At 47.4% G+C, this 27,529-nt stretch overlaps 1 protein-coding gene across 5 annotated transcripts in view; it reads left to right on the top strand.

The window, feature by feature from the left end:
* Positions 1-27,529, top strand: part of EXOC6B (exocyst complex component 6B) — a 306,373-nt gene that overhangs the window by 204,719 nt on the left and 74,125 nt on the right. For 4 of the 5 annotated variants that reach the window (XM_061583690.1, XM_061583686.1, XM_061583689.1 and 1 more), the window contains exons 19-20: positions 11,828-11,969; positions 23,993-24,066. In XM_061583690.1, coding sequence (XP_061439674.1) covers positions 11,828-11,969; positions 23,993-24,066 — 216 coding nt within the window. Of the gene's footprint in view, positions 1-11,827; positions 11,970-12,281; positions 12,960-23,992; positions 24,067-27,529 lie in introns of those variants that run through there. The other variant, XM_061583687.1, reaches the window with a different exon arrangement.

Raw genomic sequence — 27,529 nt, 5'->3', positions numbered from 1 at the left:
CAATACCGATCCTTGAGGGACTCCACTTTCTACAGCCCTCCATTGGGAGAACTGTCTGTTTATTCCTACTCTCTGCTTTCTGCTTCTTAACCAATTCCTTATCCACAAGAGGACCTCTCCTCTTATTCCATGACTGCTAAGCTTCCTCAGAAGTCTTTGGTGAGGTACCTTGTCAAACGCTTTTTGAAAGTCTAAGTACACTATGTCCACTGGATCACCTCTATCTATATGCTTGTTGACACTCTCAAAGAATTCTAACAGGTTACTGAGACAGGACTTTCCCTTGCAGAAGCCATGCTGGCTCTGCTTCAGCAAGGCTTGTTCTTCTATGTGCTTAGTTAATCTAGCTTTAATCATACTTTCTACCGGTTTTCCAGGGACAGAAGTTAAGCTAACTGGCCTGTAATTTCCGGGATCCCCTCTGGATCCCTTTTTGAATATTGGCGTTACATTTGCCACTTTCCAGTCCTCAGGCACGGAGGAGGACCCGAGGGACAAGTTACATATTTTAGTTAGCAGATCAGCAGGTCAATGGGGCAGTCATAGGGACGATGGGGTGGTAACTGGTCCGCTTCTTGTTTTCCAAACACATCCCGGAAGTCTCGGTACTTTTCTGGTAATTTCTCCAGTTCCGCGGCTGCCTCTTGGGCAGTCAGGGCCTGCTCCTTCCGCCCCAACAGGTAGTCCGGCAATAAGGGGATCGGAGAGCCATTTGGCCCATTGACCACTGGATACATGGGTAATGTTGTTGGAGCCACGCCAGGCCGAGCACTACCGGGAAATGGGGTGCCGCTGCTAGGTAGAATTGGAGGCTTTCTCGGTGTCCACCAAGGACCATTTCTAGAGGGACTGTTTCCTGCACTATGGGGCCTGAAGCGAGGAGATTGCCATCAATAGTCTCTACCAGCACGGGTTGGCAGGTCGGTTGTCGAGGAATGTGGTGCAGTTCGGCAAATGACACATCCATAAAGTTGCTGGAGGCTGCAGAGTCCAGCATGGCCTGTACTTGTAGGTTGCCCCGCCCGGAGACCATCAGGAAGATCAGTACAGTCAGATGCCTGGGCGGTGGGGAACTGAGCTGCTTCACCGCAGCCTAGGGGCCGGTGGAGGCCGGTGCATGGAAGTTCCCCGAGGTCGGGGCTGCTGGTCGTTTGGCAGGGCAATGGGCCGCAAAATGGCCCAGGGTTCCACAATATAGGCAGAGGCCCCGCTGTCTGCGCCTCTGCGTTTCGGTGGCAGAAAGGCGCGGCGGAGCCCCTCCCAACTGCATGGGTTCCTCAGGTGGATTAGGGTCCCTGCAGGGAGGCTCCAAAGGCGCAGCCACAGGGGCTGGTGCTCTGCAGGCTGCCCGGGCCCAGTTCCCCATTTTCCTGCTTTCCAACCTCCCATCGATCTGCAGGCACAAGCGAATCAAGGCTTGCAGGGTTCCAGGGTGCTCCACCCTAGCCATCTCATAAGAACATAAGAACATAAGAAGAGCCTGCTGGATCAGGCCTGTGGCCCATCTAGTCCAGCATCCTGTTGTCACAGTGACCAACCAGGTGCCTGGGGGAAGCCCGCAAGCAGGACCCGAGTGCAAGAACACTCTCCCCTCCTGAGGCTTCCGGCAACTGGTTTTCAGAAGCATGCTGTCTCTGACTAGGGTGGCAGAGCACAGCCATCATGGCTAGTAGCCATTGATAGCCCTGTCCTCCATGAATTTGTCTAATCTTCTTTTAAAGCCATCGAAGCTGGTGGCCATTACTGCATCTTGTGGGAGCAAATTCCATAGTTTAACTATGCGCTGAGTAAAGAAGTACTTTTGTCTGTCCTGAATCTTCCAACATTCAGCTTCTTTGAATGTCCACGAGTTCTAGTATTATGAGAGAGGGAGAAGAACTTTTCTCTATCCACTTTCTCAATGCCATGCATAATTTTATACACTTCTATCATGTCTCCTCTGACCCGCCTTTTCTCTAAACTAAAAAGCCCCAAATGCTGCAACCTTTCCTCGTAAGGGAGTCGCTCCATCCCCTTGATCATTGTGGTTGCCCTCTTCTGAACCTTCTCCAACTCTATAATATCCTTTTTGAGATGAGGCGACCAGAACTGTACACAGTATTCCAAATGCGGCCGCACCATAGATTTATACAACGGCATTATGATATTGGCTGTTTTATTTTCAATACCTTTCCTAATTATCGCTAGCATGGAATTTGCCTTTTTCACAGCTGCCGCACACTGTGTCGACATTTTCATCGTGCTGTCCACTACAACCCCGAGGTCTCTCTCCTGGTCGGTCACCGCCAGTTCAGACCCCATGAGCGTATATGTGAAATGAAGATTTTTTGCTCCAATATGCATAATTTTACACTTGTTTATATTGAATTGTATTTGCCATTTTTCTGCCCATTCACTCAGTTTGGAGAGATCTTTTTGGAGCTCTTCGCAATCCCTTTTTGTTTTAACAACCCTGAACAATTTAGTGTCATCAGCAAACATGGCCACTTCACTGCTCACTCCTAATTCTAGGTCATTAATGAACAAGTTGAAAAGTACAGGTCCCAATACCGATCCTTGAGGGACTCCACTTTCTACAGCCCTCCATTGGGAGAACTGTCCGTTTATTCCTACTCTCTGCTTTCTGCTTCTTAACCAATTCCTTATCCACAAGAGGACCTCTCCTCTTATTCCATGACTGCTAAGCTTCCTCAGAAGCCTTTGGTGAGGTACCTTGTGAAACGCTTTTTGAAAGTCTAAGTACACTATGTCCGCTGGATCACCTCTATCTATATGCTTGTTGACACTCTCAAAGAATTCTAATAGGTTACTGAGACAGGACTTTCCCTTGCAGAAGCCATGCTGGCTCTGCTTCAGCAAGGCTTGTTCTTCTATGTGCTTAATCATACTTTCTACCAGTTTTCCAGGGACAGAAGTTAAGGTAACTGGCCTGTAATTTCCGGGATCCCCTCTGGATCCCTTTTTGAATATTGGTGTTACATTTGCCACTTTCCAGTCCTCAGGCACGGAGGAGGACCCAAGGAACAAGTTACATATTTTAGTTAGCAGATCAGCAATTTCACATTTGAGTTCTTTGAGAACTCTCAGGTGGATGCCATCCGGGTCCGGTGATTTGTCAGTTTTTATATTGTCCATTAAGCTTAGAACTTCCTCTCTCGTTACCACTATTTGTCTCAGTTCCTCAGAATCCCTTCCTGCAAATGTTAGTTCAGGTTCAGGGATCTGCCCTATATCTTCCACTGTGAAGACAGATGCAAAGAATTCATTTAGCTTCTCTGCAATCCCCTTATCGTTCTTTAGTACACCTTTGACTCCCTTATCATCCAAGGGTCCAATCGTCTCCCTAGATGGTCTCCTGCTTTGAATGTATTTATAGAATTTTTTGTTGTTGGTTTTTATGTTCTTAGCCATGTGCTCCTCAAATTCTTTTTTTTTTTTTTTTACAATAATTTTTATTCAAATTTTCATAAAACATAGAAAAGAAAATCATAAAACATTCAAAGACAAAAAACAAAACAAAACAAAAATGATTAAACAAAAAAAAATAAAATGTTGACTTCCCATTTGTCACATATCGAATCATATAGGTCTACAATATATAACAATCCTGTCTCTTAAATCATATTATAAAATCACTTTCCTCCAGTAGTTATCTTAATTAATCATCAAATCTCATAAACATTACTTTATTCTTTCCACAAAAAGTCAAAGAGAGGTTTCAATTCTTTAAGAAATATATCTATCAATTTTTCTCCAAATAAACATGTCAATTAATCCATCTCGTTAATAATTATAATAATCTTATTGTCATAACCATAGTCCAAATAAACATTTCGATTAATCCATCTCATCAGAATCTGTTAGGTCCAATAATTTCAATAGCCATTATTCCATTATCCCTATTAGTTCCATCTTCCATCTTCAATAGTCCTGTTAAGTCCAGTAATTTCAGTGTCCAATCTTCCATTATCAGTATTCCATAATAATCTTGCTGTTGTAGCCATAGTCATATAATAAGAGTCTGATGGGAATTTCCTCTATCCCAAATATTTTCTTGCCATCCATTCTGAATAAGTTGCTGAAATACTGTTGTAAAGTCATATCTGTGTTCTTCTTTTTTACAAAATGCACTGGCTCATCTCTTAAGAGTTTTTCCATTGTCACATGGCTGCAGTTAATTCCATAGATTTTCTCTATATCAAGCTCCATCACATCATTCCAGTCCAGAAGATTATCCAAGCCATTGATAACTTTATCTCTAATATCTTCATTAATTTCTTCAGAGATAATGTTAAATTCCAAACAGTAGATTTTATTTCTAAAATCCATAAACTCCAGATCTTTTTCCAATTCCACATTTGTTCCAATCGCCAGGGCTTGTATCTTCCCTTTATTTTTTCTTTTCTCATCTCTGATCTCATTCTCCTCTCTCACAGGATCCCCTATTTCTTTAAACTCCTGCGTCATTTTGCTCAGTTCAATTTTCAGCTCCTTACTACCCTGTCGCAGGGTTTGTTTCGTTATCTCAATCTCATCCATTATTTTCTGAAACATAGTTACTTCCAGATTCTCAGCCACTTTCTTGATTGCCATTTTTAAAACCACGAAAACAAAGCAAAACAAAAATAAAGAAAAACCACTTCTTATTTCAGCAACAATTGGGTTAATATTCCAGGCTTGATAAGGCAACCTGCCTTATCTCTCTATGTTCAAGAATGCAAAACAAATTTAGTTCCCAGCATCAAAACAGTTAGTGGCGTCGTGAAGAAGCAGATTCGTCAAAATAAAATAGACCAAAAAGAGAATAGTCCCAGACAATATAATATTCCTTGGAATAGAAGTCAGGAATAGAAATCCCTCTTCTGTGTATATCTTTAGAATGCACTTCCAGGACAGCTTTTTGCGACAGAAACAGAGATAAGCTGTTAATTTCGTGGATAACAGAGAAGAGTTATAGCTCACCCAGAAGCTGTCCAAAGCCGATCAATCTGACAAATCTCCTTTTGCTGCAACAATTTAAACCAAGTAAAAAAAATAATAGAAAGAAGGGTGCTTGCCTGTTAGTCCGTTCTCTCTTTAAAGAAAAGATAAACGTATCGCTTAAGCAGATAGAGCTTGTTCGGAAGTCCGTCCGGCATTGTTGGCTGGACCTTATCTCATAAATTAATGAAATCCAGTCCTCCCAACAAAAACAGGCTTTTGAGGTTGATCTCTACGTTTCTCCCTGCCCGGGAGAAATTTCATCAGTCAAAAAAAAAATGTTCTGACTGATTTATATCTGAATAAGCTTCTTTTGAGGCGGGAGCCCGTCCCAAAAGCAGGCACAAGCGAAGTCACCCTTCCCGGAAGTCGCTCCTCAAATTCTTTTTTAGCATCCCTTATTGTCTTCTTGCATTTCTTTTGCCAGAGTTTGTGTTCTTTTTTATTTTCTTCATTCGGACAAGACTTCCATTTTTTGAAGGAAGACTTTTTGCCTCTAAGAGCTTCCTTGACTTTGCTCGTTAACCATGCTAGCATCTTCTTGGCCCTGGCGGTACCTTTTCTGATCTGCGGTATGCACTCCAGTTGAGCTTCTAATATAGTGTTTTTAAACAACTTCCAAGCATTTTCGAGTGATGTGACCCTCTGGACTTTGTTTTTCAGCTTTCTTTTGACCAATCCCCTCATTTTTGTGAAGTTTCCTCTTTTGAAGTCAAATGTGACCGTGTTGGATTTTCTTGGCAATTGGCCAGTTACATGTATGTTTAATTTAATAGCACTGTGGTCACTGCTCCCAATCGGTTCAACAACACTTACATCTCGCACCAGGTCCCGGTCCCCACTGAGGATGAAGTCCAGGGTTGCCGTCCCTCTGGTCGGTTCCATGACCAACTGGTCTAGGGAATAGTCATTTAGAATATCTAGAAACTTTGCTTCTTTGTCATGACTGGAACACATATGCAGCCAGTCTATGTCCGGGTAGTTGAAGTCACCCATTACTACCACATTTCCTAGTTTGGATGCTTCCTCAATTTCATATCTCATCTCAAGGTCTCCCTGAGCATTTTGATCAGGGGGACGATAGATCGTTCCCAGTATTAAGTCCCTCCTGGGGCATGGTATCACCACCCACAACGATTCTGTGGAGGAGTCTGCCTCTTTTGGGGTTTCGAGCTTGCTGGATTCAATGCCTTCTTTCACGTATAGAGCGACTCTGCCACCAATACGTCCTTCCCTGTCCTTCCGATATAGTTTATATCCAGGGATAACCGTATCCCACTGGTTTTCTCCATTCCACCAGGTCTCCGTTATGCTCACTATATCAATGCTCTCCTCTAAGACCAAGCACTCCAGTTCTCCCATCTTGGTTCGCAGGCTCCTAGCATTAGCGTACAGGCACTTGTAAGCAGTGTCTCTCTTCATTTATTTATTTATTTATTTATTTTATTACATTTTTAGACCGCCCTATAGCAATAAGCTCCCAGGGCGGTGTACAGCATAATAAAACAGGTTAAAATACAAGTGGATGTAAATACAATACACAATAAAACATAATTAAAAATTTTCAATTTGAAATTCAAATTTTTAAATTTTTAAAATGCCTGGGCGAAGAGGTAGGTCTTTACCTGGCGCCGAAAAGATAACAAAGAAGGCGCCAGGCGTATCTCATCAGGGAGGGCATTCCATAGTTCGGGGGCCACCACTGAGAAGGCCCTAGCTCTAGTTATCGTTCTCCGTGCCTCCCTATGCGTTGGGATACGGAGAAGGGCCTTCGACGTCGAGCGCAGCGACCGGGTAGGTACATAGCGGGAGAGGCGTTCCGCCAGGTATTGCGGTCCGATGCCGTTAAGGGCTTTATAGGTAAGAACCAACACTTTGAATCTGGCCCGGAAACATATTGGTAGCCAGTGCAGCTGGGCCAGGACAGGTGTTATATGATCCATTTTTTTTGTCCCAGTAAGAACTCTGGCTGCAGCATTCTGCACCAGCTGAAGTTTCCGAACCGTCTTCAGAGGTAACCCTACGTAGAGTGCATTACAGTAGTCCAGTCTAGAGGTTACCAGAGCATGGATAACTGTGGCAAGGTTCTCCTTATCCAGATAGGGTCGTAGTTGGGCTACCAGCCGAAGCTGGTAGAACGCATTCCGTGCCACCGAGGCTGCTTGAGCCTCCAGTGACAGGAGCGGATCTAATAAGACCCCCAAACTACGGACCTGCTCCTTTAGGGGGAGTGTAACCCCATCTAGGGCAGGTCGGACATCAACCATCTGGGCAGAGAGCCCCCCCACCAACAGCATCTCAGGCTTGTCAGGATTGAGTCTCAGTTTATTAGCTCTCATCCAGTCCATTATCGCTGCCAGGCAGTGGTTTAGTACATTAACAGCCTCACCTGAAGAAGATGAAAAGGAGAAGTAGAGCTGCGTATCATCAGCATATTGCTGGAAACGCACTCCAAATCTCCTAATGACCTCGCCCAGCGGCTTCATATAGATATTAAAGAGCATGGGGGACAGAACTGAACCCTGTGGGACCCCATATTGGAGTACCCAGGGACTCGAGTAATGCTCCCCAAGCACCACCTTCTGGAGACAATTCTCGAGGTAGGAGCACAGCCACTGCCAAGCAGTGCCTCCAACTCCCAAGTCCGCAAGTCGCCCCAGAAGGATACCATGGTCGATGGTATCAAAAGCCGCTGAGAGATCTAGGAGAACCAACAGAGTTACACTCCCTCTGTCTTTCTCCCGACAGAGGTCATCATACAGGGCGACCAAGGCTGTTTCTGTACCAAATCCCGGCCGAAAGCCCGATTGACATGGATCCAGATAATCAGTTTCATCCAAGAGAGCCTGGACCTGGTGAGCGACCACACGCTCTAAAACCTTGCCCAGGAACGGAACATTTGCTACCGGTCTATGCTTGTCAAGATTTTCAGGGTCCAAGGAGGGTTTCTTTAGGAGCGGTCTCACCACCGCCTGTTTCAGTTAGGGTGGTACCACTCCCTCTCATAAAGAGGCATTGATCACCTCCTTGGCCCATCCAGCTGTTCCGTTCCTGCTAGCTTTTATTAGCCATGAGGGGCAAGGATCCAGAGCAGAAGTGGTCACCCGCACCTGTCCAAGCACCTTGTCCACGTCCTCGAGCTGAACCAACTGAAATTCATCCAATAAAACAGGACAGGACTGTGCTCCGGACACCTCATTAGGCTCAACTGCTACAATATTGGAGTCAAGGTCCCAGCGGATGTTTGTGATCTTATCTTGGAAGTGTCTCGCAAACTCATTACAGCGGGCTATTGATGGTATTATTGCGTTCTGAGGACCAGAGTGTAAAAGTCCCCGAACAACCTTATAAAGTTCCGCTGGGCGGTTAGAAGACGACTGAATGGAGGCAGCAAAGTACTGCTTCTTCGCTGCCCTCACCGCCTTCACATAGAGCTTGGTAGAGATCTTCACAAGTGCAAGACCACAGCCGTCGGGAGTTCGTCTCCATTTGCACTCAAGCCGTCTCCTTTCTTGCTTCATCACTCTTAGCTCCGGGGTAAACCACGGAGCCAATTGAGCTCTGCAGAGGAGAGGGCGCACCGGGGCGATCGTGTCAACTGCCCGGGTCATTTCCGTATTCCACAGATTGACCAGGGTTTCGACAGGAGCGTCAGTTTTATGAGCCGGAAAACTCCCCAGAGCCTTCTGAAAACCTTCAGGATTCATTAGTCTCCGGGGGCGGACCATCTTAATTGGTCCTCCACCCTTGCAGAGGGGAGAAAACATTGTGAGCCTACACCTCAATAGGCGATGATCTGTCCATGACAGAGGAATAGATGTAAAATCCCTCACTCCCAGATCACCATCCCCTGCTCCAGTAGCAAAAATTAAGTCTAGAGTGTGCCCCGAAATATGCGTAGGGCCAGTAACAAATTGAGACAGCCCCATGGCTGTCATGGAGGCCATGAAGTCCTGAGCCGCCCCAGACAAAGCGGTCTCGGCATGAATGTTGAGATCCCCCAATACCATAAATTTGGGGGATCGCAACACCAAATCCGAGACCACCTCCGTCAGCTCAGTTAGGGAGGCTGTTGGGCAGCAGGGTGGATGGTACACCAACAGTATTCCCAGTCTGTCTCGCTGACCCAACGTAATATGGAGACACTCCAGACCATTAGCTACCTGGATAGGGTGCCTAATGAGAGGGATGGAACTTCTATAGACCACAGCGATTCCCCCTCCCCGACCCTCGGATCTACCCAGATGCTGAACCGAGTACCCAGGTGGGCACAGCTGGGAGAGATTAATGCCTCCCAGATCGCTCACCCATGTCTCAGTAATAAACGCCAGATCGGCCGCCTCATCCACAATTAAATCATGGATGAGGGAAGCTTTATTATTTACCGATCTTTGGCACTTGTGGTTTGGCCTGTGGTAATTTTGCTCTTCTGAATTTATATCCTGTGCCCCTGCTCTCACAATGCCTACTTCTAGGCCTACCCCTTTTAAAATTTCATCATTTCTTTGGTTTTTATCCAAGGGGGGAGGTTTATTCCGAACCGGACCTTTCTCAGCTCCTGTCGGGTTTCCCCCCTCAGTCAGTTTAAAATCTCATCCAGGAGTTCATTGGACAGGCCCTCCTGAAATTGATCCAGGAGAGCGGCTTCATTCCAACTCAGGTCTTGTTGCAATAAGTGAAAGTCAGTCACATACTTCACCAGGGGGCGCTGGACTTGCCGCAGTCTACGTATGCGACAGTTAGCCGTAGCTGACCTCACCGGGTCGTCAGACATAGCCCACAGCTCTCGGGTGAAGGCAGCCAGGTTGTTTAACACTGGGCTACTGTTGAGGAGCAGGGGCGTGGCCCATCTAGCTGCAGCCCCAGTGCACAGGCTAATCAGGAATCCCACCCAGGTCTTGTCATCAAGGAAGGCCTCGGGGCGTAACTCCATGAAGAGCTGGGTCTGAGCCAGGAATGCTGAGAGTTGATCTGAAGCCCCAGTAAATTTCTCTGGGATGGCCACAGGGCATTTGACCCTCCCCTTTGGTGTAGCAGGTGGGGCTGCTGCCTGCTGAACTTGCAAGGCTTGAACAGCTACCATCAACTTATTAACTTGTGAGCGTTGCTCCATGGCAGGCAAATTTCCAGCTCTTGCTTTTCTTCGTTTGGGGCTGACTGTGGTTTCCCATTGCCTCCCTCTGAGGCTGAGAGGCAGGGACTGGCCCAAGGGCACCCAGTGAGCTGCATGGCTATGTGGGGATTCGAACCCTGGTCTCCCAGGTCGTAGTCCAACACCTTAACCACTATGCCACACTGGCTCAACATCATGAAAAAATGGAAATGGACTGCCTTCAAGTTGATTCCGACTTACGGTGACCCTCTGAATAGGATCTTCATGGTAAGCAGTATTCAGAGGTGGTTTGCCATTGCCTTCCTCTGAGGCTGAGAGGCAGTGACTGGCCCAAGGTCACTCAGGGAGCTTCATGGCTGTGTGGGGATTCGAACCCTGGTCTCCCAGGTCCTAGTCCAACACCTTAACCCTGAGCCCATTATTCCATGTCCTTCACTTGGGACGGCCGAGAAGAGATCCTGGCTCTCCTCTGTGTGGCAACCTTTCAAGTACTTGAAGAGTGCTCTCCTATCTCCCCTCAGTCTTCTCTTCTCCAGGCTAAACACGCCCAGCTCTTTCAGTGTCTCCTCATAGGCTTTTTTTGTTTGTTGTTAAATAAGAATAACGAAAATGCGTCAAGGCAAAACAGAACGGAACACAATTGCAAAACTCTACAATGTAAAGTGCTTCAGAAGAGAGGAGTGTCTTCACGTGGCATCAAGAAAGGCTTGCCATGTTGGTGCTGGGTACACCTCCATGGGGAGACCATTTCAACTCTGGGGGCCCACCCCAGAAAAGACCCTCTCCTTTGTGGAAGTGCAGCGTACCTCTACTAATGAAGGTGCTTGCGATCTGAAAACACGGGTAAGCAGGCGTGGGAAATGACCCTTATTTCAGCATTTGCTCCCTAATCCTTTTATTTATTTAAAAAGCAGGCTTTATATCCTGCTTAATCCTCAAAACCTCTTCAGCAGTTCACACAAAACATAAATTAAAATTATCCATAAAACCAGAAGCTAAACTCAAATTAGCTTACCAGTTTTCAGAATTGTTTTAAAATATACATTATAAGATAAAATTATACATAAATACTATGCAGCTGTTTAAAATGTCAGTCATTTTAATGATTGTTTTGTATTGCTTTTAAAAGTTTTTATGTTGCTGTACGCTGCCCTGATGTACTGTAAGAGGGCGTTATATAAGTTCTTTTATAAACAGGTATTAAAATAGTTGGATGTTAAGAATCCATTTTTGTTCGTGCCATGTATGGGAAACCTCCGGCCTGCCGTCCAGGCCTCTCTTGCCGTTGGGGCTCCCTCCAGGCTACGCCCCTCCCCAGTTCTCACCTGTCACTCACCCTGTCCTGCACCCTCCATAAGTGCCTTTGCCTGGCTGGGATGTGCCCTTCACTTGGAATGATGCCCCTGCTTGCTTGGAGGGAGAAGAAGGGTGTGTGTGTAAATCTCTGCTTTATGTGTGGCTGGAATGAAGCTTCCTCTGCAAAGGCAAGAGTTGCATCTGTTGTCCTCTCTGCTTTCATCTCTGCCCCTGCCCGCCACGGGCATTTGGCCCTCCTGAGGTGTGCCCAGGAGGGAATGTGGCCCTTGGGCTGAAAATAGTTCCCCGCTCCTAGTTTATGTTCTTCCCGTATCTGTGTTGTTCCTGGTCCTTAGTGATACATTTTTCTTCCTTTTCCCATTGTGAGATCTTGCCCGGTACTCCTCCTGATTCTGGATTTCCTGTTTTGCTTTGCAGGGCAAGGTGGCTCAGACGGCCTGCATGTCTGCCTGCAAGCACTTGTCCACTTCGCTGACGCAGCTGCTCTTGGAAGCGGAGGTGAGGCAGCTCTCACTGGGGGCCTTGCAGCAGTTCAACCTGGACGTGGCGGAGTGTGAACGTAAGGCGGCTTCTCCTGCATGCCTGTGCTTTGGGACAGAGGACTGGTGAACGGGTATTGGGAGGGGGAGAGGGACAGCAGGGGATGGAGTTTCCTGAAAAGCTGCCCGTACAGCCAAGGCCAGGCTCAGGCCTTGCTTTGTGGCATTCCCTTTCCCTGCCTTCATTCCCTCCTTAGCTCCAGGGGCACCCCTTGGTACATCTGCCCTCCGGCTCCCACTTTCCCCCCGCCAGGGCCATGTCCTGTCCTGAAAGGGCTCCCTCAGAACGTCCTTCCTTGCCCTGGACTGCATCTTTGTCCTTGCCCTGCTAGATCCCGGCATTATTTGCCCCTACATGAGAGATAACCTGCCATTGGCAGCAGCAGATGATTCGCGTCGGCGTTCTCATTCTTGGCCGCTGCATCAGAGTTCCCTTGACCTCCGTGGGACTTTTCTGCCATTTACAGCATTTTTGTGTGTTTTGTGTTAACATCCTGCATTTTCTTTTGCTTTGGGTTGCCTGGAATGAAATGTAACCATAAGCAAATAAACCTACTGTTAAAATTGCATGTTACCAGCCAGTGAAAACAGTAAAATCCCAACTATAATTTTCACTGGGATCACGGTGGTAGAGGAAAATGTTAACTTCTTCCTAAGCAGCTCAGTCCCAGTGAAGATGCCCATGCGACAGGCCTGCTTCTTACTTTAAAAAAAATGCAAGATCACCTCTAATTTGGCCCAGAGAAGCTCAGGCTGATGAGCATTTCATAGAGAGGAGGCTGCTCCCGAGTGACTCTCCTTGTGTGCCTGATCAGAGTGAACTTGGAATATGCATGGAGCTGGCAATGGGTTGTCCCCAATAAACCAGAAGGATTTCATGGGGCTTATACCCTCCTCAATACTATGTAAAATGGGTGTTTCAATACTTTTTTTTTAAGAAAAGAACACCAGTGAATCTAAACATCTCTTGTTCTGCAAAAGGAGCAGGAGAACACCAGCGTGCCTTGTGAAAGTTGGAGCAGCTGTTTTTCATGCTGAATTATTTATTAAATTTATATCTCGCACCTTCTTCCAAAGGAGCTGAGGAAGGCAAACATATATCGATACTAAAACTATTTATTTCTTTATTAAATTTATATCCCGCCCTTCCTCCCGGTAGGAGCCCAGGGCAGCAAACAACAGCACTGAAAACACTCAAACATAAAAACAGACTTTAAAATGTATTAAAACAAAACATCTTTAAAAACATATTAAAACAAAACTTCTTTAAAAACATATATATTTTTTAAAAAGGTTCAAAAACATTAAAAAGCAATTCCAACACAGATGCAGTCTGGGATAAGGTCTCTACTTAAAAGGCTTGTTGAAAGAGGAAGGTCTTCAGTAGGTGCCAAAAAGATAACAGAGATGGCGCCTGTCTAATATTTAAGGGGAGGGAATTCCACAGGATAGGTGCCACCAGACTAAAGGTCCACCTGCAGAGTGCAGTGATTGGCTGGGTATATAAGGGATAAGACAGTCTTTCAGCTGTATAGGGCTTTGTACACCAAAACTAGAAACTTGAAGTTGGCCCAGTAGCAAATGGGCAGCCAGTGCAATTCTTTCAGCAGCGGGGTGACATGTTGGCGATACCCTGCCCCAGTGAGCAGTCTCACCACAGCATTTTGCACCAGCTGCAGCTTCCGGACCAACCTCAAGGGCAGCCCCACATAGAGTGCATTAGTAATCCAGCCTGGAGGTTACCAGTGCGTGGACAACAGTGGTCAGGCTATCCCGGTCCAGAAATGGCTGCATCTGTTTTACCAGGCGAAGCTGGTAAAAGGCCTTCCTAGCCACTGAGGTCACCTGGGCCTCTAGCGACAAGAATGGATCCAGGAGCACCCCCAGACTACGGACCTGCTCCTTCAGAGGGAGTACAACCCCATCTCCTGGGAAGCTGCTGCCTGTCCGTGAATGGACAGCACTGACCTAGATGGAGCAATGCTCTGACTGAGTATAAGGCAGCTTCCTACATTCCTGGGGGCTGCCAACCTGAGTGGTAGGGGCAGCTCTACCCCATCCAGGCCACTTGGACTGGGGAAATGGAGGCTGATAATTTCAGTTAAGAAGACAAATATGTCAGAAGCAGGAGAAAGGCTCTTCTGTGTGCAGGCGCTTCAGTGAGGTGCAGATCCTCTCATTACAGGCTGAACCGTTGGGGCTCACCACTCTTCTGACAGATCATGTTGAAGATCAAAGTGAGAACCTTGTGGAAGAATGGGAAATGGGAAGTGATGCATGCTGGGTGATCTGTTGTGGCATTTGTGGTGGCCTTTACACTCCCATTGCTTATAGGGCCCAACCCACCAGGACGTTCTCCCATTTCCCCATTGACGTGACTGGGGCTGCTCCCATTCATTTCCGTGAGGCTTGCACCTCTAATGGGGAACAGACAAAAAATAGCCAGTTATCCACCTACCTTTCTAGGCTGTTAGATTGAGCTAACACTTTTAGTTCAAACAGGGAGACCAAATTTCTGTGGATGTTTTTGAAAGCTCTGCCCTGCTTGTTTTACGATGCTTTATTATTACAATTAGCAAATGTTTTCTAGTTAGAGTTTCTTCATGTATTGCTGTGTGATCATCATCCATAGGTGGGTGTGGCATTGACGAGTGTGGCCCATTTGCCTCCGCCTCTGCCTGCCTGCCTTGCTCTGGCTGGGGGAGTTCCTTGTTGTCACCCTCTTGCACGTGGCGAGTGTCATCGTGGGAGGGCTGCACCGGCCCACTAGCGCGCCTATAGGACCAGCCTGTTGGGGGGGGGGGTTCTCTGTTCAGTGTCTTCCACTTTATCTATTTGGTTTCTGTCCCCCGCCCTTTCCTAGAAGCTTGGGGAGATTAAAAACTACTCCTGCTGATGAGGCACAGCCTGCAAAAGACCAGTTGTTCTCTCCACGTGCCTCCGGTTGGAATGTCTAACGGCTGCTTTTAAAGTCCACTCAGGTTGGGACTCTTGCACGGAGGGCAGCTCAGGGAGGTGCAGCAGCTCCTGCATGAGCTGAGCCAGACGGCCAAGGAGTACCTCTGCCTGTCCTCTCTGACGTTTTAAATTGGGGGTGGGGAGGGCCTTTGATGGTAGAATGTGAAGCCAGTGTTGTGGTACTTTTAGCTCCAGTTTTGTTTATTTTTACTTTTATTTATTATTGCATTTATATCCCCTTTCCTCCAAGGAGCTCAAGGTGGTGTCCATGTTTCTCCCCCTCTCTATTTTATCCTCACAACAACCCTGTGAGGTAGGTTAGGTTAAGAGCTGGTGATTGGCCCAAGGTCACCCAGTGAGCTTCATGGCCAAAGTGGAGATTTGAACCCTGGTCTCCCAGGTCGTAGCCCGACACTCTGGCCACTTCGCCACACCAGCTCTTGTGTACCACTTTGATGCCATCTTCAGGAGTTAGAGGCCCCCCATAGCCTAGGCATCCTGTTGCGATGTTTGAGAGGTCTGTCCTAGAAAGAAGGCAGGATGAAGCTGAAAGGAAGGGACAGATGGAAGGGGAGTCCTGTGGGAATAAACCATGAAGGTGAAAGCTAAGCCCCCCTCCCGGGCGGTGCTCAACTTGGCTCAAGTCTCTCTGTGAGAAAAGCCACAGCAGCAAGAGGGGGACAGTGAGAGAGTGACCCCCCTGAGCTGCGTGGTCAAGCCCAGCTACCAAACCATGTTGTGCCTCCTTTTCCTGGGTGTCTCCCCACAAGCGCACACAGGGAGTCTTCTTCAGAAATGAAAAGCCCATTCAGAATCCAGAAATTGCAGCACGTTGTGGGGAGACATTGGCATGAAAGTGCGTTGTGTTTGGAGGCCCTGCCTCTGGCTTGTCTGGGGCCAAACCCTCTTGCGTTCCTTCCTGGGGATTTGTGTGGTAATTTACTTGTTTTGTCTGAACTTGGCCATCAAATGAGGGACCCTGCCCACCGTTCCAAACCCAGAGATCAGCCTCCTTGCTGCGCTTCTATAATGGTTCCCTTTCTTCTGTGCAACAATGTATTCCTCCTCCAGATTTGCTTGAGGCGCTTCTGTTTCCCCTCCCAGGGATTACCTGCAGCTGTCGAGTAAAGTACAGACAGTCGCCCCGCTTGGAAAGCCCTTGGCAGGAGCTGGGGGGGAGCGCACAGAGTCCAAGTGTTGCTCTGGAGGTCAGGCGAGGTGATGAAGCTGCTGGGCTCGCCAGGCGTGTCCCATCTCCTTGGCTGGTCAGAGGTGCTTCTCACCTCTGCTCTCAAATTGGCAGGCAGTTGGGCTGAACTGTGGTGTGTGTGTAAAAACAACCTCTGAAAAGCCCTCCCAAGGGCGTTGCAATGCAGGAAAAATTGTTGCCCTCATTCTGAATTTGCTCAGTGACTTTTTGTTATTATTTGCCTGCCCTTCACTAATATCTCTCAGGACAGGTTGCAAAATGTAAAATGCAGTATAAAAAAGAATTAAAACGCAGTTCACTTACAAGAATAGGGCGGGTCCTGAAAATACATATCTCAGTATATTTCACCAAGAGGTGTACCGTGAAGTTGCCAGTCGCACCTCAGTGAGGAGGGAGTTCCACAGCTTCGGGGCTGCCACAGAGAAGGCCCTCCTGGGCCGCCACCATCCCACAAACTTTTGAAGGTGGTGGAACTACCACGAAGACCCCCTCTGGTGATCTCAACTCCTGAGAGCGTTTGTAGGGAAGGAGGCAGTCTCTGAGGTATGTGGGGCCTAAGTCATTTAGGGCTTTAAACACTAGCATAAGCACTTTGAATTGGGCTCAGACATGAACTGGCAACCAGTGCAACTGTTTTAGAAGAGGGGTTATATGAGTTCTCAAAGGAACCCCAGCTAGTAATCTGGCCACTGCATTTTGGACCAGTTGAAGTTTTGCCTTGCTACAAGAGGCAGCCACGTGAGAGTGCCCACGAGGAATGTGATTGTCCCAGTGCTCTGATGCATCGCAGATGCCACGGAAGAGTAGGAGTCTCCATAACAAAACCCCACAGAGAAGTGAATGCTAAGGGTGCAAGCCTTGAGCTGCCGGGAGCCACTTCCTGAAACCATGGCTCAGTGTAGCAGGAGCCTTCACGAGGAAGGTATTGAGTTTGAGAGGAAGGATGTGCACAGTGAGTGACTTGTGCTGTTGGACCTGGGCTGAAAGGGGACAAATATGGGATGCTTACGTACCTTTAGCTTACTTGACCACCTGGTTGCATTTGTCGTCACGCCTGGCCATCCAGCAATTGTACTGGGGCATGCTTGCAGAAATCCATTGGGAAAGCCGTGAGTGAGTCTGTGTATAATTAAAAATAAAGATACGTTACGGCGCTGTTTGGAAGTGGAAAGCCCCAGTGCTGAATTATCCTGTCTGTTAATAAGGTTCATGAATCACGCTGCATATGCCTTCCTTTTGCACATTTGTCTGCACATGATAGAAAACAACAGCCTCCAGAATAGCTAGCTCTGGGCCCAATCCTCTGGGAACGTCATTTTCAGTACACACCCTTGGAAAATGAATGGGACTTTCAAGAGAGGTTACTGGCGCAGAATGCCATACACAGATGCAACAGTCCTGGCAAGCGAGCCTGCCTTGTGTTTCTGGATATCTGGGACAGTGCCACCCGCTGACGGGAAGGGCAGGGTCAGTCATCTGGGGGACAAACTCCCCACCCTTCCTGACTCCCCCCCCCCCCAGTTGGCTTTCTATTCTTCATGTGTCATTTGTTCCTCTCTAGTTTTCCCTCTGCTGCTAAGGAAGTTGTGGTAAGGATGCGGAGGCAGGCAGCTCCTCCCTACAAGGCCTTTTGCTCATCGCCAGGGCAGAGCACGAGCTGGCAGCTGGGGCCCACTGGGCTCTTTGGCAGGGCACAGAGCCGGCGAGCATGCTGCGGCCCCACAGGCCCTTTCCTTCAGCTGGGAGCCTGCGCCTCCCTGGATCCCCTCCCCAAGCAGCAGGCTGTGTTCAAAGGAACCCCTCTGGTTACTCTGCTATCGGAGTGGGGTGGGGGAGAGCCTCAGTCCTACATTGCAACAAGGATACCTATTAGGCAAACTGCATCAGTAACTCCCCCCCCCCACAGTTACAAGCCAAATGGCTTGGCCCCAGGGAAAGGTATTGTCCAATGGAAATGGGGAGTGCCTTGGGGAGATCAACCATGAAAGAGGGGGAAGAAGAGGTGCATGTGGCACGGCCACTGCAATCCTGTGCCTTGGAGCCGCTCTCTCCGAAGGCAGACAAGACCTGTCTCCTTCGCGTAGCCCTTTTCCTTCCTCTTCCAGGCATCCTTTCTAGACATCCAGGTGGGTAGCAGAGCACCTGTCAGAACCTGAATAGACCTAACTCTTTTGTCTGCTGAGAGTCTGGTAGGACATCATACTGGGCAGGAGGAAGCCATGGCATTTCTCTTCCCAGGAGCGCAGCAGGGCCTCTAGGCCTGTGGTGGTGGTGATGCTCATAAGCAAGAGAAGGGAGGGAAGGCCTGCAGAAGAGTCTCTCCTTCTCAACCTAAAATGCCCAAACCTGGCAGCATCCCCTCCCAGGGGCTTCTCAGGGCATCCACCATTCCAAATGTAGGGGTTCCTTTTTGACCTCCCAGTACAGTTGGAATAGTCCTGTCTAACATACATGTGTGTGTGTTGAGCCACCCTCAGATAAGCCATCAGTCACTGCTCCCTGCCTGGTTTTGTTGTCACCTGCTATCACATTCCTTGGGAAGATGCATCTGTACTAGCATGAACACATTTAACGGTTATTTCAGGAGTTCATCAGATCTTATCAGGATCTTTAAAAATCCTGGAAGCCCCTTCTGGCTGAGGAGACCCTGGTTTCCAGAGCTGACCAGCCTGTCCGTACTGTGACCTTGGTGATGGGTGGCAAGGCCTCCTGCCCCAAAATACACTCTGCAGCGCAGGCCTGCTAGCCACCGGCAACCTCCAGGCTGAGCAGAAGAAGCAGAAAAGTAGAGGAGACTCTGCCTTTAAGGTCATTCTTTGGTAGTATGAGGAAAGCCTTTTTATTTTATTTCATTCAAAAGCTACATTTAGGGTGACTACCTTCTCAAGGGGATTTCCTCTGTTGTGGGCTGCCCTTGAACAGCAAGCTAGTTATGAAACCGTGATACAATACTAAGACATATAAAAGTCATAAAACCAGACATGACAAAAGAGCCTAAAACAAACCAGCATAATGAAAGCAATTTAAAACCAGCCAGACCTTAAAAAGCCCTCTAGCCAGTAAAACCTGTTTAGGCCCACAACTTCTGTACTCAACATCCCTCAGAAACAAGTGAGTCTTCTTCAGTGCCTGCAGAAAGGCGCCACCTGGGACCCCCTCACTCCCTGGGAGAAAATTCCACACTCTTGGGGCCACTTCCGAGGAGCCTCCCCCTCTTCACTACCTGGGGCATGCCTTATTTTTCCCCAAGGTGAGCTGCAGGAAAGGTCTAACCCAATCCACTAGAGGGAGGAGGGGGGTCATTAGTAAGAGTATCTGGCTGCAAAGGAAGAACGTTCTTGCCGCATTTTCATCTTTGCAGACTTTTTATTTAAAGAAAGCAGAGCTGTGAATTCCCCATATGGGTCCTTAGACATCCTGTGTGCAGTCTGAATCAGGTGCTGAGGGAGTTTATCAATCCACCTTTCAAACAGGTTCCTGTCTTCAGCAGAAGCACTCTGGCTTTTCAGCATGTCAGGTGTCTGAATTCAGGGCATTGTTGACTAACAGTTCTGGACAGAGCTGCACTCCCCTGGTGGACGCAACAGGCCTGTAGCTTGGGAGTGCTCCTGGATCCAACACTGTCACCAGAGGCTCAGGTGACTTTGGTGGCTAGCAGTGCCTGTTTCCAGCTGTGGCCTATTCTGGACAGAGGCGACTTGGCCACAGTACTCAGTGCTCAGGTACCTTGCTCTAATTGGACTAGTGCAATGTACTCTATGCGGGGCTGCCCTTGAAGACGACTTGGAAACTTCAGCTGGTCCAGCAGCTGGATTGCTGGCTGGGGTTCCATTTAGAACTCATATAACCCATAATGAACTTAGGCTAGTTCTTTCATCTTTAGGGGACAGTTGCAATTTTAAGGCCTGTATCATTTTCTCTTTTAAGTGACTGATGTCTTTGTCCTTCAGTTCTATATTCTTGTTTATAAGGTGGATCAAGGGAGGTGGGAGTTTTCCTGCTCTTCCAGTTCTGGGATGGGAGGACTTGGGAGCCAGAAGATGGACCTGCCCAGGAGATGGCAATATCCCAGATGTATTAAGACTGCCCTCTAGGCGCCGAGAAGAATGGGAACTTACAGAGTATATATTATTGCCTTTTTCAATGTGTAAAGTACAGGGAACTCTATATATATCTTGTTTCTGTTTTACAGCCAGTGAATGAAAAGGAAAACAACCATCCATGGCGTATAATCAACCGGTGTGGGTCTTTCTCCCTCCTGCCCCAATTCTCTGGGACTGTCTTTAGTTCTTCTCCTTTGTAAAAGGCTTAGCAGTTCCTGTTCCTCAGTCCTGCTTTTGGGAAAGAGGTTAGAGTGCCCCTGCAACTCGCCTGGGGTGGGTGGCCCCTGCCTGTAGGCCTTGCAAAGACATTACTTCTTTGGCCTGAACACAAGTCTTCCAGCCCTCTAGCCTGCCTAGGGGCTTTGTACCAAGACCAGCGCTATTCTCTCTCAATTTTCTGCTCAAGGGGGCCATGCTTTAGGTGGCTTGCTCTCTCTCGCCTCACTTACACAGAGAGCATGGCGAAGGGATCTGCTGGTTTCCTGGGCAATCGGTCATGCTGGGCTGTGAGGCTGCTCTGTGCTAATTGTGCTGACACCTGACTGAGGAGGTGCAGTAGAAGAACTGGCTGTGCCCTCCTTTGCTGGGTGGGTGCCTTGAATTAAACAGCAGGTTTTGCACACTTGTCCTCTGCCACTAGACTGTCATTTTCTGTTCGGAAGATGACCTCTGGGTATTGAGCTCTCGTGTTAGTCGCTTGTTACAAAGAGGTCTCCAGGCCTAGTAAATAATAATGATGTTACTAATAATTAACGTTAAAAAGGTGCACCTGGCGCCTTCTGAGAATCACCCCACCAGTTTCTGGCATCTTGAGGCTTACAGGCTTATCATGAAATGAAGCCGTGTGTGGAGTAGTAATTAAACAGTTGTGCATGATACCCATTCAGACTGCAGTTGAACGCAAGAGGGAGGCTGCCTTATACTGAGTCAAACCTTTGGTCTGTCTTGCTCACTGACTGTTCAGGGTCACAAAGGAGGGGGCTTTCCCAGCTTTCCCTGGAGATGCCATCAGGGATTGAACCCGGGACCACTGGAATGCAAAGCAGGGGCTCTACCACACTGCCTACGTCCCGTCTCCAAAGCTGGCCTCCAGCTGCCTCCTCCATCTGTTCATGGTTGAAAGATTGAGACATGGGGTCTAGGCAAAGAAATGATCTGGGACAGCGGAGGAGCAGAGGCCAAGAGTGAAATGCAAAAACAGACACAGGGATGAGCCAAAATCAGCCATCTTGTTTAAATTGTAGAAGGATGAGCAAGCTCAGATTGATAGCCGGAGAGGCACTGAGGAGTGAGCAACACGATCGTTCAGTGTCAGGGCTGACAGACTTTCTCCTCCTTGGACAGCTGCTGCCAGTGAGGCAAGCCTAGTGTTCCCCAACCTGGAGCCCTCCAGGAGGGATCTGCAGCCCCCAACTTCCATGACCGTTGGCCGTGCTGGCTGGGGCTGATGGGAGTTGGAGTTTGCCAGGTTGGGAAAGGCTGGAGTAGATGATCCTGGGCTATTGGAGGAAAGAACACTTCCTTCAAAATATGGAAGTCTTGTCCGAATGAGAACAGAAAGGAACCAAACTCTGGCAAAAGAAATGCAAGAAGAACAATAGGGGATTCTTAAAAAAGAATTTGAGGACCACATTGCTAAAAACATGAAAACCAACAACAGAAAAGTTCTTTAAATACATTCAGAGCAGGAGACTTTCTTGGGAGGCAGTTGGACCCTTGGACATTAAGGGTGTCCAAGCTATGCTTAAGCAAGTTAAGGAGATTGCAAAGAAGCTAAATGAAATCTTTGCATCTGTCTTCAAAGTAGGACAAATCTGAATTAACTTTTGCAGGACAGGAGTCTGAGGAACTGAAACAGATAGTGGTGACGAGAGATGAAATTCTAGGCTTAATAGACAAAATAAATCTGACAAATTCACTGAGTCCAGATGGCATCTACCCGAGAATTCTCAAAGAACTCAACATTGCTGATCTTCTCACAAAAATATGTAACTTGTCCCTGAGATCCGCCTCTGTACCTGAGGCGTACAAAAGTTGCCAATGTAACACCGATCTTTAAAAAGGGATCCAGGGGACATCCCAGAAATTAAAGGCCGATTAGGTTTATGTTTGCCCTGGGAAAACTGATTTCTGCAAGCGGAAGTCCTGTCTCAGTAACCTATTAGAGTTCTTTGAGAGTGTCAACAAGCATACAGATAGAGGTGATCCAGTGGACATAGTAGACTTTCATCACCAAAGACTCCTGAGTAAACGTAGCAGTCATGGAATAAGAGGAGATGTCCTTGTGTGGATCAGGAATTAGTTAATTAGCAGGAAGCAGAGAGCAGGAATAAATGGACAGTTCTCCAATGGACGGCTGTAGAAAGTGGAGTCCCCCAAGAATCGGTATTGGGACCTGTGCTTTTTAACTTGTTCATAAACGACCCAGAGTTGGAGATGAGCTGTGAGGTGGCCAAGCTTGCTGATGATACTAAATTGTTTAGACTCGTTAAATCAAAAAGGGATTGTGAAGAGCTTCAAAAACTGAGTGAATGGGCAGTAAAATGGCAAATGCAATTCAATGTGAGCATCTAAAGTGATGCATGTTGGGGCAAAAAACAATAATTTCACATAGGTGCTCATGGGGTCTGGACTGTCACAGATAATGCTAGAGCACAACACATCTGACCTGTGTGGCCAAATGGGTTGACACAAGGTTTGGGCCAATGCTTCTGCGTTTCTCTAGCATCTTGGCTAGTGATGAAGTCCTGGCCAATTTGACTAACCAGTAGCATGTAGATGCATAATTCTGGGAGATGAAAGTTGAGTCTCCCCCAGTTATGTTCCATTTGCCACCTGAGGAAGGACTCTGAGTTGACTAAGAAGAACACACTTTTGGCTTATTCAAACTAGGCAAGATGGGACAGTCATACTTGCCTTCAACACATGAGTTCCATTAGCCAACAAGCAGGTCTTCAGCACTCATTAGCCAAGACCATCTTTAATACAAGCAATACTATGCTGCATATAATGTTGTGTTTACACAGTTAAGCACCAAATCATTGATTTAAATCCAAAGTTTTGGATCCAGGCGACATAGAAGAGATGAGGATCTGATGAGCTTTTCCCAGAAGCTTGTTGCTATTAAGTGCTAGTCAAATGGTTGTCTTCAAAATAAATTGCTATTCTATACGACGGTGGTGGTTCTCCCAATTTTCTGGTGCTTGTGCAATGATATGATATATCAGTTAGAAAAGTTATTCCAACATAATTAATGAAGTAGCTTGGCTTATTTATTTTTGACAAATGTGCATAGATCACTGTGACAGGCATGAAATTAGAAAATTCCTTCAGTGCCCCCAAATATAAATAGCTTTCGGAACTGAAAAGGGTTTCACAGCTGAAGATTTTATTGTGTTAAGAGGAAAACTTTTTCCATTGACCCCCCCCCCGGCACCCCCTCACTTTCCTTCCATCCCCCAAATCCTTTTCTTCTTTGCAAATTGTTTGTCCATTCACAAAACAAATACTCTGGAGCCCAGTGAGGCACATGGGAATAAATTTCAGGTCGAATTAGTACAGTTTCCTTGCTGTCAGGATGGTGGAATTAATGGTGTTTTGATGACACAAATTTTGAAGGGTGAACAAAAAGCTTGAAGGGAGGGAGACCTGACTCCTTAGAAGTGCAGTCCTCCTCTCCGCCAGCCGCTGTTGTCTTTGCTGTCATCTGTCTGCCAATCTCCCTGTCCATGGTTAGTTAAAGGCCCTTTTTATGCTCTCTTCTTTCCCACAGAGTTTGCCAGATCTGGGCCAGTGCCTGGGTTCCAAGGGGACACGCTGCAGTTGGCCTTCATCGACTTGAGACAAGTACGTCTTTGTGTTCTTGTTTTTTGTCTTTCTTTTAAGATGTGTGACTGAAGACCATCAGGTCTTAAGGAAAGCAGAAGGGAGGAGGGGGCGGGGCTGGCGGGCTGGGCCGAAGACCTCTGTTCCTCACCGTTTTCACCAACATCACCCCACCCAGTTCCTCAGATTTGTGACCACCTTTTTTGTGAAGTTATCTAGGGCTCTTGCACGGACGGAAGGATGAGAGAGGTGTAGGTGGGAAGCGTCATAGATGACCTCAGTCCACGGATGTGTTGAGTTCTGGCTGGCCTCTACCAAAGTGGGGAAAATATGATGTTGGCGTGGTCTGTGTGGACCCTGAGCAGGTGTCGCTAAGAGGAGAAGCACTGAGGCAGAGGCTGCTTGTGCGGGCATGACTTTTTGTTTGCACATAATGCCTGGTGAAGGGATTTGCATTCTGCTCTGTGTGAGGAAGGTGTGTGTGTGTGTGTGTGTGTGTGTGGTTAGTGTATTCTGAGGAAGACTAATGTTCTTTCTCACAGGCACAGCCTCCAGTCCCAAATTGTACAGCTTCTGTTCATGAAGCTGGTTACAAAAGGCTCCGCCCATTGATGGGATCTCATTATGACAGCCTTGTTGATTGTGGTGGGTAATAGGACTTTCCTGGGGTTTGGCAAGCTCACATAGGGAGGAAAAAGGCCATTTTCCAGCAAGTCATTTGTTATGGAGGGGGGCGATATACCAGTCTCTTTGTGGGGTGTGTGGTGGGGGGTCTAGCTTCTGTCATCTCTTGGCCCTGAAGATGGATGGGGTAGGATAGAAATTCTGAATGAAGTAAGATGGAATGACGGATGCCCTTTTTCATTAAAACAATCTTTGTCCATTAAAAGACACCCGCTTTGTCTCAGCTGCCATGATGATGCAGTGCCATTTGTTCCTAAGGCTGACATAGGCTTGCATTCCAAATGGCGCTCTCTAGATCACGGGGTGTTTCTGAAACTTCCATCAGCTCCCTTGGACTGATCGGCTGTGCTCTCTTCCCATCCCTCCCACCTCCCATTCCATTCTGTGCCAAGTCAGCTTTTAGCCTCTCTAAATCAGAGTGGTTGGTCATCCCAGAACGTCTTCCATTTGAGGGTTGTGCCATGGTATGGACCTGAGAGCTCAAGCCAGGTGTTTCCCTGTCAGAAGTAGCTGTTTTGCCTTGTCCCCAAACTTTCCACTCTGTGATCCCAAATATCATGGAGGAAAGAGGAGAGCCCTGATTTGAACTTGAACATAAGAGCCAAGATTACAGTGGCAACTTAGACCTCATGGCTCAGCCAAGCCCAGACAGAGAGCAGTGAGGTGCCACAAGAAAGTTCATGAGCAGGGCATGGTGGAGTCCTGTGATGTTCCCGTGGAGTATCGTGGTCAGCCCACTGTCTTTAAACATGGGGTTTTGTTCTCATACTAAACCATCAGCAGCCCTGTTATCTGTACATTTATGTAATCCTTTGGGGAAGCGGTTTGCAAATTGGCACCTGCAGTCATGGTTTCCGTGGACTGGTGCGAGGTTGCATGTGATAGGTCTCCTTTTTTGCCTGACTTCCTACCCCAGCTAGTATGGCAGCTGTCACTCGGGAATGTGCGTTTGTTTGTCGGCTAGATGGCCTATCCTATCACGGGTTGCCCAGGGGACAAGTCATTGTTCTTCCTCTCCAAAGGTACATGGTCTGACCAAACCAGTTTTGAAAAACAGGCCAGCTGTTGGGCATCCACATTCAGTGCCTGCTGTGCAGGCCTCTGTCATGTGCGTGTTGGCAGGGCAGCAGTGCTCAGGATAAAGATCTATGCGAATACAGTGGCTGAAGAAATGGTTGTATTCTCGGATCACAACAAGCAAAGCGAGGGGAAAAGGCAGAAGCTGCAGGCTTCTGAATAGCTGCCCAGAATCCCAGCCTTCCCAGAGGACAGCACTGGGGAAGGTATGTGGCACAGCAGTTCTAGAATTGTTGAAGACCACGGGCTGGAGACGCAGGAAGTTGTGGAGATGATGATGAACGCTCTAAAAGTTTCAAAGGGTTACTGTGCTTGTAAAGGAAGAGGTTAATGTACGTATCACACATGTTCATTTGACGCATTGGTCTTCGTTCCCTCTACATCCCACCTAAAGCCTACTCATAGTGAAGTATTTCAAGTCCCCAAATGAAGGGGTAGCCAACTTGGTGCCCTCTAGATGTTTTGGACTACAACTCCCGTCATTCCTGATCATTGACCATGCTGGCTGGGGCTGATAGGAGCTGTAGTCTGGAACATCTGGAAGGCACCACCTTAGTCACCCCTGCCCTAGTGCTTTGGACTTGTTCCCCTTTGTATTGTCTCTGCTGGGGAGTTGGCTGGCAGACAGAAGCGGAATTTCTCATGAGCAACTCCAAGAAGCACATTGATACCATTATCTCTGGGAGGGCGATGCGATGGGTTTCCAGGTGCAGGGATTCCAGGTACAGGTCTGCATACATGTGGAAACAAGCCTGAATTGTCGCCTGCCTGCATGTGAGGAGGTGGGGAACATTTCCTGGCATGTTTGTGCCTCTTCCCCTAAAGCCCAATTTAGAATCAGAAGCTGTGGCTCTTTTCAGATTAGATATTCTGATTGATGTAGGTGTGAGAGACAGAGAGGAAAGCAAAACATGACCCAGTGTTTTAACAAAATGTGCTAGCCACAACCAGTCAAGATTAGGCATTGATTTCAGTGGGAGAAATTTACATTGTATGCTTCGCTCTCTGGTTTAAGTTTAGCTGGATTTGCTGTTGCGGTTTACTGTTCAGCGACCCTTCTGGTTCAAGAGGGCTAATCTTGTACAACTCCCTTTATGCATCAAGGTTTTGTTTATTATAAATAATAATGCGCTTAAATATGTCTTAGGAAGAAGTCACTTGTGCCTCCACCTCTAACGCCAGGTGTGTTTTGTACTTATAACAGTTTATACTTTATTTCATAAATAGCTCATTTATGTTGGAACTGTTATTCACGATGCCTGCCCTGCTCTGAAAGCTCCCCTCCCTCTCCTCTCATCCTGTACTTGGCTTCTAACTTTCGAGAATTGTTGCATCTTCCTCTTTTCCTGGTTTATAACAGATGCTATTGGAGGTCGCCGATTCATAGGGTTGCCATAAGTTGTAATCGACTTGAAGGCATGTAACAACAACAAATTTGTCCTGCTTTGGTACAGCGTCAATGGGAAAAAAATTTAACTGGCATAAAACCAGACAACTTGTTTTCATCATAACAAGGATATGGATTTCTAGGAAACAGATATTAAAATGCCCACTTGACTGCTTTGATCTGCAGAACTGACTTCTGCACGTTCCGGTGCAAAGAGTGATGGTGTCGGCTGCCTTCTGGCTAAGGTCCCTCGCTTTGTTGAGTATTTTCTAGTCCACTCTTTTCAGAATGCTATTTTAGGATAATAAATTAGACCGGAAAGTTTAGCTTATCGTG

This window comes from Rhineura floridana, chromosome 9 (assembly GCF_030035675.1).
Source record: "Rhineura floridana isolate rRhiFlo1 chromosome 9, rRhiFlo1.hap2, whole genome shotgun sequence".
NCBI lineage: Eukaryota > Metazoa > Chordata > Lepidosauria > Squamata > Rhineuridae > Rhineura > Rhineura floridana.
The sequence above is the reverse complement of the archived record's forward strand: the minus strand, read 5'-3'. Positions and strand labels throughout refer to the sequence as shown.